Source organism: Lissotriton helveticus, chromosome 1_1 (genome assembly GCF_964261635.1).
Source record: "Lissotriton helveticus chromosome 1_1, aLisHel1.1, whole genome shotgun sequence".
NCBI classification, from domain to species: domain Eukaryota; kingdom Metazoa; phylum Chordata; class Amphibia; order Caudata; family Salamandridae; genus Lissotriton; species Lissotriton helveticus.
Window position 1 is genome coordinate 333,296,130 of NC_136057.1, and position 12,133 is coordinate 333,308,262.

Genomic DNA, 12,133 nt, shown 5'->3' on the forward strand with positions numbered 1-12,133 from the left:
GGGACGCCGTCTTTTTGACCTCAGGTATTGGATTAGAATACCTGGACTCGTTTGGAGCCCCGCATTTATACTTCCAGTGGCCAGTTACTTCGCCTTCTTTGGGACTCCAAAAGACACGACAATAGATGACTTATTCTTGAATATTCATTCTGTGATACCTCATATGGTGTTCATTTGGGACTAATGATGTGAAGAGCTGAGAATCATCTATTCAGCTTCTTCTGGAATTATACGACATCGGCGTCTTATTGTGCCAGACTCTTTTCACATTTATTGTATACCTTTTTTCAGCCTTGAGAAAGTTTTAGTACTCATCTGGTACCTACGAAACACGTGTCGGCTGTTTTCTGTTTGATGAATTGAAGAATAAAAAAGAAAAAGAAGACTCTTAAACTACAAGGGATTGTGACTAATTCTTTTGTCCTGTACTGCTCATTGATTTTCAATATATTACCTAATGGTGACTATCAGATTGCGTGTTTGTATTATTGTTCTTTAGGATGGTGCACACCTTACCCAGTTCTTTTTTGGTACTTGTATGTTGAGAATTTTTTCTCAACTCATTTGTCACCCTTTGTAGTGAGTGACGTGGGTTGCTGTTGAACTCCGCTAGTTTGATGATACTAGTATAACTACTATTGTCCTCTACTTTTCTGTCAATTGTACATGTGTGGGTGATTGTGCGGATATTCCTCTCATGAGGGACACCACTACCTTGTTTGCTGTTTTTTCTTACTCTCGAACTCTTAATAAACCAAATAAAATCGGACTCTCCGTGTGACCCTGCCCCCCCTGGCACGCTGACCCTAGCCAACAAAGCCATTCTTCCCACACTCATGGAGTTGTTGAACTCTTCCATAGTAAGTGGGATAGTGCCACAGGCCTGGAAGCATGCTATGGTCCGAGCTTTGTTGAAGAAGCCCACTCTGGATCCGACGAATTTTAATAACTATCGTCCGATTTCACTTCTTCCTGGGCAACCAAGATCTTAGAGAAACACATTAACATCATTGTAACTCAATTCCTTGAGCGCAACCATCTGCTTGACGTTTACCAGACAGGTTTCCGCCCCAAACATGGGACGGAGACTGCTTTGCTGGCTGTTACAGAGGAGACAAGGCGGATCCTGGATCAGGGAGGGTCAGTGGCAGTGATCCTCCTTGACCTGAGCGCCGCATTTAATACGGTAAATCACAAAATTATTTTAACCCGTCTCCTTGACCTGGGAATATCAGGAGAGGCCCTGGCTTGGTTCAGGTCCTTTTTAAGTGACCGAACCTTCCAGGTCTTTGAAGGTACATCGGTCTCCTCCAGCAAACCATTGGGATGTGGGGCGCCGCAGGGCTCTTTATTGAGCCCCAAGCTCTTTAATGCATACATGAGACCACTGGCCAGGATAGTACGTCCGCATGGTATTAACATCATCACCTATGCGGACGATACCCAGCTAGTGGTCTCCCTTGTGCAAAAGCAGCCCGCTACCACAGTCCAATTTAACAACATGTCTGGAACAGGTCAAGAGCTGGATGACGAAGTCCTGTCTGAAGCTCAATGACGATAAAACAGAGCTCATGCTCCTAGGTCCCTCAGCTCCTTCTACCTTGGAGCTGTTATGGCCACCGAGCATGGGCACAGCCCCCACCCCCAGAGATAACATCAAAAGCCTGGGTGTTGGACCCGGTCCTTTGGGCAGGTTCACCCCAAGACTTTTTGCTTTTTCCTAGCCTGTTTCTGGAACCTGGGTTGGTGATTTTAGGCCTCTGCGCACTTTTTCACTGGGGCACAGTGTAAAGTGCGTGTGCTCTCTGTGTATGTGTGGTGAGTGACCTGCCCTCCCATAGGAATAAATGGGGAATATCTATGCCCATGGTAGTTCCTGATGTGTGGGGAGTGCAGGGTCGAGTTTGATATGTATGGACTCGTGAGAATGAATGCTGCGTAATGGTGTATGCAGCATGGTTGTGTCTAGTCTAGAAGCGCCACTTTTAGAAGTTGGCATATTTGTGTAGTGAGTCTGCTGGCACGTGATTGGCTGGTGAGCCTGGCCCAGGAGTGCCTGGGCCTGCTTGTGGATTGACTGTCGGGTCTGAGGGTGCCAGGCGCTGCAGAGCCCCCGGAGGGAGGGGGTCGGAGTCAGCCCGTAGATGAAAGGTCACATCTGCTGTCAGGGAAGCGGGAGGAGATAGCGTCTGATGGTGCAGGGCTGTGTCTGCCTGGCCACCCTGCTGGCTCCCCCTCCTGATGGCCCACTGTCACCTCTGACCTGAGGCTGACAGGAGAGGGAAACCAGAAACACCCAGGGCACAGGGCCCGCTTACACAAAGACTTCAAAGGACTTCAAAGACTTTTCTGTGTATAACAAGGGGCTGTGTCCCCTTCCAAAATGTTCTTGTTTCTGACTTGAATCTGCCAGGGGCGTGCTGCTGCTTGGGCTCAGGGGAATCCCTGAGTCCTGCCCAGCCCCTGGACTCCTGATGGACTTTCCTGGATTCCTGGACTCTTGGGGGACCCCTCTGCCTTGCTTGGGCTGATGGGGGACTTGGCTTTGCCCCCCCCCTTGGAAGCTCTGGGACCTTTGCAGCAGGGAGAAGCTGCATTTCCCTGCAGAGAGCGCTTTATTTTGACTTGAACCCTCTTTGCTGCCTGCTGGCACTTGGGAGCGCTTGATTCGTATTTCTAGCGCCTGGAAGCGCTGTGGGTCTGCCTGGGAGCGCTCTGTCTGGCTGCTAGCGCTGGGAACGCCGTGGAATGGCCGTGGGCGCTTAAGAGCGCTTTGTTTTGCAGAGGCCGGTGCCCACCCGGCATGACCAGCGCAACGAGGACTTCCCGAGCGCAGGGAGCGCTTTATTTTTAGGGCCGGGGCCCACCCGGCATTTGCCCGCAAAAATCAGCCTCCGCTTGCCTGCCTAAGGAGAAGGGCCGCTGCGCTGCCCGCAGCGACCCGGAAGTGGTCGGCCGGCCGGCCAATCCTAGCGCGGCCGGCCGGAAATGCCCGCCCCCGCAGCCTGGGGGAAGAAAGAAGAAGGTAGGGGAGAGATGGCGGCCGGTGCCGCCGGTGCGGGGCTCCCATTGCTGTGGGAGAGCCCCGCAGGCACCAGCCAGCCATGAGGAGAGCGGAGGGGGCGCGGGGCACATTGTCGGTGCCCGCCCCCGCCGCCGCCGGTGAAGCTGCCCGAGAGAGGGAAGCCAGGATGTTTCCTTCCGGTCCCCTGTGAGGAGAGGGAGACCGGAGATGCCGGCCGCCGAGAGAAGGAGAGCGGCAGAGAGCAGCTGAGCGTGCAGGCGGGGCCCCATGGTGAAAGAGGAGCCCCGCGCTGCCCAGAAGAAGAGAGGAGGAAGCGCCACCTGTTGCTGGGGCTCCCGTGTGCTGAGGGAGCCCCGGAGAGAGAGAGGAGGCTGGCGTCCCGCGTCGGAGTCCCAGTGAGTCTGGGCTGGGCCGGGTAGAATGGGACAGAGGAGAAGGGAGGGGCACCGGGACACATTGTCGGTGTCCGCCCCCCCCAGTGGCGCGAGCTCGCGCTCCTGGGCAGTGTGAAGCCACGAGGGCTTCAAGGGCGGCCCCGGTTGGCAGTGGGTCGCCCCCACATGTTTTGCGAGCCCAGAGAGGCTCACGGGGCCTCATCTTGTGTTGCGAGCCCAGAGAGGCTCGTAGGGGCATAATTAACTTTGGTGCATCTAGGGCGGCCCCGGATGGCAGTGGGTCGCCCCAACGTTGGCTAGAGCCCACGAGGCTCCCCAAGGGCATTTGCAATTTAGAGCCCTGACAGGCTCCAACGTGGGGGCATCATTGTGCAGAGAGCCTGTGTGGCTCCAGCGTGGGCGCAGTTTGCGCCTGAGGGTCAGTGAGGACCCTGTCGCAGTATGAAGTTCCCAGCTGCCCAGAAATTAGTGGGCAGCTGCACCGTTTAGGTTTTGTGTGGTTCTCAGGTGCCCAGCAAGTAGTGGGCACCTGCATCGTTTAGGCCCCTGACATTGAGACTCAGGGCGTTCTTTGCCCCTACAAGGCCAGTTGGCCTAGGGACTGCCACAGGTGGTGGCTTATGTAAGGCTGTGCGCAATTGTATGGTTTTTATTCCTGCACCTCTGAATGTTTTTAGACATCATGTGACTTTTGCGCTACTCTATTGTGATGATACCTCTGAATGTATTTTTATTGCATCATGTGCTTTATTCTTAACACCGCTGAACGTGTAGGTTTATTCCTTAGGTGGTTTCCTTTACTACTCCTCTGAATGTGTTTTATGCATCATGGGTAATGTGTTCTTTCTTAGACCCCTAAATGCTGTGTGATACTTAGGTGGTTTTCCTTTACTACTCCTCTGAATGTGTTCCATACATCATGGGTAATGTGTTCTTGCTTAGACCCCTAAATGCTGTGTGATACTTAGGTGGTTGTTCTTTTTAGTACAGGTGGTCCTAGTGAGGTCCTGGTCCCCTGCGTGACAGTCTCCTAAGGGTTTAGGGTTGCGTAGGAGGTACTTACCTGTTCCCAGTAGTTACTGGATGTGATCTATAACTGTTACTTTGTGTTACAGTTATTTTATATACTTTTATTCTAATTTCTGACAAGTATTTCTATATCTGCAAAGTGTTGATTCTGACAGTGGCCCATGTGGCCCTGTCTTGTAAATAATCCCTTGTGAATATTGCCGTGCCAGTTGGCACCATGTACATGTGTGATTTCTATCTGATGTGATTTTTACAATACAAAAGTTATTTTAATATAACCTTGTGTGGAGTTCCTTTTGTGGTGTGCCTAGTATGTTGTTGCTGTTGTGCGCTGGCGCAAATGCTTTACACTTCGCCTCCGAGTTTAGCCTAGACTGCTCGTGCCAAGCTACCTAGAGGGTGAGCAGGGGTTATCTTGGCGTGTGACTTCCTTGCCCTGACTAGAATGGTGGTTTCTGCCTGGCTTTGGCGTCAGCCTTAGCCTACCAGAAATAGCCGGTTCTAACACTGGGGGTGTGGATGGACAAATCATTGACCTTCGACATGCAGGCTACTAAAGTTTCGGCGACCTGCTTTGGCCTCTTGAGGATGATTAAAAGAATTCTTCCTCTTCTTCCCTTCGGGGCCACGCAGATAGTTATACAAGGTTTAATTCAATCTCGCCTTGACTTTAGCAATGCTCTGTACCTAGGGGCTCCGGAGTATACTCTACAAAAACTGCAGCGTGTTTAAAACTGTGCAGCTCACACACTGCTCGGAACTCCTCGTAGAACCTCAATAAAATCTGGCCTAAGAGCGTTGCACTGGCTCCCCGTTAGAGAGAGAGTCAAGTTCAAATCTATGTGCGTCGCCCATCAAGCTTACTGGAAATCTGGTCCAGAAATCGGCTATCCTCTGGTATCATCATACCAACCCACTAAAACCCTCCGCTCCTCACATGCTTTTTTAGCTCAAGTTCCTAGGATTCAGAGAGCGAGGGCCGCAGGACGATCCTTTGCCTATAAAGCCCCTATACTATGGAACGCCCTACCCCTTCATCTTAGAGCTGATTCTAACTTACTGAGTTTCCGCAAACAGCTCAAGACCTTTCTTTTTAATTAGTCGGATCCTCCCCCGTTCTTGTTTCTGAAGGCACTGCCGGTAGTTTTAGCACCTGGACACCTCAGGGCAGCTGTTAGCGCTTAATAAAACTGTTTTCATTTCATTTTCATTGATATGTCATTTTTCATTTCAGGTAAGGCATTACGGAAGGTAAGCAATTAGTTCATTTTGTAAAGTGCTTTGGTATCACACACTTGGAAGTACAATTCATTGATTATGACTTTCAGGAGAATTCCTATGGAAGAGAACTAAGATTGAGGGTACGAAAGTTTTCCTTCTCATGGATACTATAGCCCATACTCTCTTAGCAGCAGATTTTCCATCTTTTAAGTATGTCAGTCACAAACTGGAAGATCAGTAATTTTCATCAATGTTGTCACGGTAGCTGCAAGACAGAGGGGCAGCACTTACGGCCTAGGGTGTCACACTGACATAATGTTACTGCAACTAAATGTGTCATCCTAATGGCGACCACTTGCTTAACTCTTTACATTTCAAGAGTTTCCAGCCCAGCAGGCCCCACAAGAGCCAAGAACTATGAGGACAGACATATGAGTAATAAGGAAGCAGCAGGTGGAGGACCATATCGCTCAAAACCACTGCTACTACAGATATATACCTTTTGTTTAAAAAAGTTGCATAACTGTTTTTCGAATTTTTTTCTCAAAACAGAAATTATCTGAAATATTGAAAGAAGCTTCAGTTGACCCAGAAAGGTTTTGGTTCCCTAAAGAGAAGAGGTCTTCATCGGACTTGCGTAATGAGCACAAGGATAAGGTACAATTTTAGAAATCATAGAACCAGTGAATATTTTGTCAGTGTGAAAATGTATACTCAAATTTGTTTTGATAAGTTCTGCCTTTGTTTATGATGATAAATGGTGACCATTTTGGTCTTCAGATGTTTAGAGATGACAGAGTGTATGTGAAAAGATGTAGGGCCTCACTTAGAGTTTGGGGAACAAGATGTCAGTAACAAAAAAGTTACAGATGTCTCAACCGCCATATTAAAAGTGCAGTACATCAAGGCCAATGGAACAATGTGATTTTGTGGGTGCAGCGTTTTCGGCATAAATATGGATTTGGCAATTGTTAGAGAGCTATCAGGATATCCTTTACTTTTTGACCACTCTGAAATAGAATCTGTAACTTCCCTTTCCACTTGAAAACAAAATAATTTCAGGTCTTGTGGGGTGACAAACGTTTAGTTGACTCCTCTCATATCTGTAAGGCTGAGGCTCTTGCTGAGAGCAAGGGAAATGCGGGGTGAGTCCGTATCCCCATCATAATGATAGACTAAACAAATGTGGAGGGACCCACTATGTTGGTATGGCCACCCGGTTGGGACCCCAATGATGAAGCATTACACCAACCAGGTTGGTGTGTGACGGGTCTTTAAACACACCTAATGGGTCCATGTACTAACCATAATAGTGATTGTACCATACCGACATAGTGGGTAATGCTGCTTTGCCTTGTACTCCCTCACCAGCCATTCCCATGTCCTAGAACATTAAACCTGGTTTTACTGTGTGGTAGTGCGCACCACTAAAGAACGCAGACAGCAAGAGGTAGTGACTACCACTTGAGGCACAGCCAGCCCCTACCAGACTCACTATAATGCAACAGGGAGTTCACTACACTCTCTACTACATTGCAAGAGCCTGCTGTACGTCCTAATATCCAAGGTTCCCCCTCCCTACTCTCAGCTGACTTGCACCCTCAGCTCCAAATTACCACCTGCTTAGCTGACGAGAGAGCTGTGGCATTTAACCACCTTTAATTCTCCTTCTTCGGATACATGTAAGATTATGCTCTATTCTGTTCTGCTTCCTGTACATCATAACAGAGTACGTTCAAAAGATTGGTCGAGGTAGTCAAATAATTAGTACAAATCAAAGTGTGAACAGAACAACAGAAAACAGATCACCACTAATAAAAGCAAAGGTAAGTTTAAGAATGGAAATTTAATTTCCAATGTAGCACCAGCATTAAATGCGATTGTCAGTCAAAGCATTAATGGGTCTCCATGCATTACTATTGACAGTGCTCATTGGTGTAGGAAGCAAAAGGGAAATTAGGGCAGTGGTAGTGAGTTGGCGAGTGAGGGACAGGGTAAAGGTGTTTGTGACAAAAATACAATACACAATATATACAGATTGACTTTTCCAGCCTATATAAGTTCAATTAGTTCCTATATATACATTGCTCATAGGTACATTTTCAATTGATACATTTAATTCTATGAGCATGTGGGCATTTGATAGGACGGTCTACGTTTCAACCCCAGCAGAAAGAAGGGTGAGTGGTTGCCTCACAATGGGGCCTTCATCAGGACAGATGAGCACCTACGAGTAATTAATAAGGTTCAGTACCTAATAGGAATACATTTGGACGTGGTGTAAATGTTGAGTAGGTAGGAATGACTGGCACCTACTTGTGTTAGGACGGATGGGCAACGTTCGATCCTCAATGGGCTTTCAAGGGGCTCCTGGTTTACTAGAAGAAAGACATGTTGTATGAATGTACATGCCAAGGTGGATGATTTCCCAAGTAATAGGAAAGTCCGAGTGGTGGTGTACTCACTTAAATTATTGGTCTAGCAGCACATGGGGAATCAATCTCCCGATACAGGCAATGGTAAATTCAGATGAGAGTTTGAGGGAAGAAGGGATGTAGGCTACGTCAGGGTGGGCAAGCAGCCCCCAAGGGTAAATGAAGCGCTAAGTAGCAGGTGAAAAACATTGGAAAACGCAAAGCAGGCATGACCAAGTGTAAGTAGGTATCCATGCTGCATGAAGCAATTCTGTGTCAAGTGATTAATTCTTGGCAGGCACTAAATTGTAAAAAGGAGAGAAATTGATAATGGAAACGGACAAGTTAAAAAAAGTTCCATTAACATGAAGCTGTCGCGCTCCCTGTAGTAAGAGGAGGGATCCCCTCATTACCGGGACGGTTGTGTGGGCATGGGGCGCCTTGTGCAGATGAAGACTGTAAGAAAACATATCAAGTCAAATGCATAAAGTCAAAGAACGCTAGCTTTTGGAGATAATTGCAAAAAACGCTTGGTAAATGATCAAAGAATGACTAAATACCCGGTTGAGGCTCGTAGATTACGTTTAACTTGAAAGGCAGGCGGTGAAATTAGCCAGGCATCCGTTCAAAAATACGTTCCCGGATGGGGCTTGCAGAATATGTGTAGATTTAAAAGCAGTTTGCATGGGTCTAATTACGGGTCTAGGTGTGCGCCACGTTAAATGGGGGCCTTGACCAGGTAAAAGCTCATACCTTACCTCCTTCGTGTGGCCGAGTCGCTCGATAGATGAGCGTGCCAAGCAGTCTCACGCTAGATGAAGGAAAGACCACGGCATACGTGCACCAGGTCAAATTAGGAACATCCACGAAAAAAAAACCCAACTGCGACGGTGTAGTGTAGTTCCTATATTCCCAATAGGCTCCGCGCATTGGAATAACATAAACGATAGTTTAGACGTAGGACTGAGGTCGACTAGGTCTCTACTGAATATGTTAGACTTAATTATGAATGCCAGCTAGCTCAGAGGTCACTAGAAACTTTCTCGAGTGAACAGGAAGGAGTTAACTTTCCTGAATAGACAAGAAGGGATAAGTTTCTGACAACTAAGCATGAGCGCAAAATCCGCTACGCTCGCGGATTTTGCGAATTGTCGGTAAATCCGCGATCCGCGAACTCTCGCGAATTTACCGAAAATCCGCAATCCGCGAGCGGCGGATTCCGGGGGCAAAAGTTCAAGCCTGCCTGGCCTGTTGTAATTAATTTACGATGGCGCCGGCAAGCTGCCAGCGCCATCCTAAGATAGTTACTAAATTAGCTTCAACAGGAAGCTCTAATAGATAAGATAAAGCAGGTCATCGAGCGCCTGCTTTATTTTATCTATTAGAGCTTCCTGTTGAAGCTAATTTAGTAACTATTTTAGGATGGCGCTGGCAGCTTGCCGGCGCCATCGTAAATTAGTTACTAAAGGCACAAAACGGTGGCGTCTTCTTGAATAAATATGAAGGGCAGGGTGCATTCTGCCATACTTGAAGCTTAAATTCAGTGACTCATTCATTGGCCCAAAAACAATCGTGAGCGTTGTCAATGCGCCGACCGTCTTCCACATAGCAGGGTGTTCCCGGCACTCCGGGTAATAAAAGAAATAATTACACTTCACGTCAACCTGCAACTCATTGTGGGGAGACTTCCACACCTTGGCCCACCCTCCGCGGTGCTGCGCGGCTCACCGGGCCTCCTGTGACTCTTGCCACTCTCTGTTACGGCTCCCGGCTCGGCTCCCTTTTCGCGGAGCTCAGTTCTTGGCCCCACGTCAGATACCACCACTCTCCTGCTGCTCTCCTGCTCCCGTGTTCCCGCGCTCACACTCGGTCACTTGCAAGACCCATTGCACTGCTCAGCAATAGACAGCTCAAAATTAGAGCTCCATAAAGAGTGGAAATTGAAATGGAGCTGTTTTACTGGAGGCGATGAATCAGGGTGGAACACTATTTTTGTGAAGAGTGGGATGGTCCTGGGAACTCAGTGAGGCTCAACTAACTGGTGCCTACGAGCTGCGTTTGTTGTATTGGCAGTGCTCTAATGGTGATTGTTGTCCATGAAATTTAGTACAGTTGTGAGTTCATCAATAATATTGAATATCAGAGTCGAGGGGAGGTGTGGTCAGTTTTGCGTGTTGCTTCATGATAGCAGGATGGGTGCACCGTGACGTTGAAACAACCGCACCTGCCCTGCACTGCGCTTGTGCGCACACTCATTCAGTGTGCTGTCCTGTGTGTGCTGTTTATCATTCATGCTGTTGACAGTTGTTGATAACTTAAGAAAATATCTGAACTGCGTTGGGTGGATATACAGAGGACTGCCGGGCGAATGTTTGTGTTGTTTGTGTGATTGACCAATACCCAACAACAAGATTTATTGGCATTTTGCTGGATGCGAGAGAGGTGTGCGGTCTAGTTTCTTCTCTTGCCATCTGGCACTAGACTAGTAGGTGAACTGCCCATTAACACCTGCTGGATAGAGGGCCTTTCTTTGAGGGGGTGAGGGCCCATCTATGCATCTACATCGTGCCAAGCTAGCCGGAGTGGCAGCGGAGCAATGTGCATGTACAGCAAATGAGCATAATCACCGACGGCCCTATAATCCAGAGGGAAGGACGCCCACTTCAGGATTACTGCGAAAAAGCCAAGTGATGCAGAATGAGTGAAATAACCTCTGGAGCAGAAATGCAAGCTAGTGTATCAGACATAAGCAGGGGACATGCAGCTTTTTAAAGGCAAGAATAGAGCTTGCTACTGTACGATGATGGCAAGTGAGCACGATACCAAATGGAACAACTCTCAAAGGTGGCACCCCAAGTGTAGGTTATCCCCGCCCCAAATCCGCCGATCTGCAAAATCCGCGGATTTTGCGGATCCACGATCCGTGAATACGCAAATCCGCGAATCGTGGATCCGCAAAATCCGCCCATGCTTACTGACAACCGCATCAACATGACAACTTTGCTCCCTCCAGAATAAGCAGTATATCTCCAGAGTCGCGGAAACAATAGATAACTATTTTACTCAGTCAATCGTGCATACTTAGTTTCACCAGAAGCGCAGAGAAATAGAGAGACGGGCGTTTTCAATAAAAGTGGTTATTTATTGAACAGTATTCTTTCTCATGCAACAGAAGTGAGTTGCCACAATTGCAATATTTGTTATAAAGTAAAGTGCGTACAGTAAAAGGAGTATTATGAAATAATACTGTAAAAGCATGGTCCAGTTTCTAAGCCATAGCGTGATTAAAATAGATAAAATATATATATATTTAAAACCATGACTAAACGTACTCAACTGGTGCTTCTAAGATACGCTTACCCCGGTGTACCTAACCTGAGCCTAGTACGTGGGAAGGAGTAAATGAGCTGCAGTTTAAGTGAAGATAGTTTTGCCAAGAATCTGAATCAAGAATTCTCTGAGGATCTAATCAGCTCCGTACCTTGGTTAGAGAATGAAGGAGGCCTTGTATCCCGTTCTCAGGACTCGATGTCCCAGCATCCCGCAAGGGTGACTGGAAACACTGGAGCTGGATTTCTCGGCAGGAGAAAAGACAGCGTCTCTCTGAGTGCGTCAATGGGAGGGTCGTCTTCCTTCGGCACTTGCCACAGCAGGGCGTCGGGCAAGTAGACAGCTGATCTGCTCCAAACCACCGTGTGTTTGCTAGGGCAGCTGATAGTATATTTATACATGGAAGGTGCCGAGTTTGACGTAAGGTTGGACATAAGACATCACTAAGAACTTACAGTTCTTTCAGGCTCCAGGAGTTCTTGGACAAATCAAAACAGAAGCAGGGGGCATTCCCGGGTTCCTGGAGGCTTGGTTTGTTTAAAGAATGCGTTGTACTTTCTAGGAGTCTATGGGAGTAGCCTTGCCGTATTTGGACTGCATTGGCTCTGACTAAATATGTATATGATTCTTATGCCTTTATAAGGATTAGGGGCCCGATGTAGGTAAATCAGATTTACCGATTCATAAATACCGAATTTTACCGATTCGGTATTCATGAA

At 47.7% G+C, this 12,133-nt stretch overlaps 1 protein-coding gene across 14 annotated transcripts in view; it reads left to right on the plus strand.

The window, feature by feature from the left end:
• The window catches only part of LOC144804990 (V-type proton ATPase 116 kDa subunit a 4-like), a 6,844,636-nt gene that overhangs the window by 4,755,263 nt on the left and 2,077,240 nt on the right, over window positions 1–12,133 (plus strand). For all 14 annotated transcript variants that reach the window (XM_078671938.1, XM_078672103.1, XM_078672267.1 and 11 more), the window contains one exon: window positions 6,223–6,327. In XM_078671938.1, the coding sequence (XP_078528064.1) occupies window positions 6,223–6,327 (105 nt within the window). The remainder of the gene's footprint in view (window positions 1–6,222; window positions 6,328–12,133) is intronic.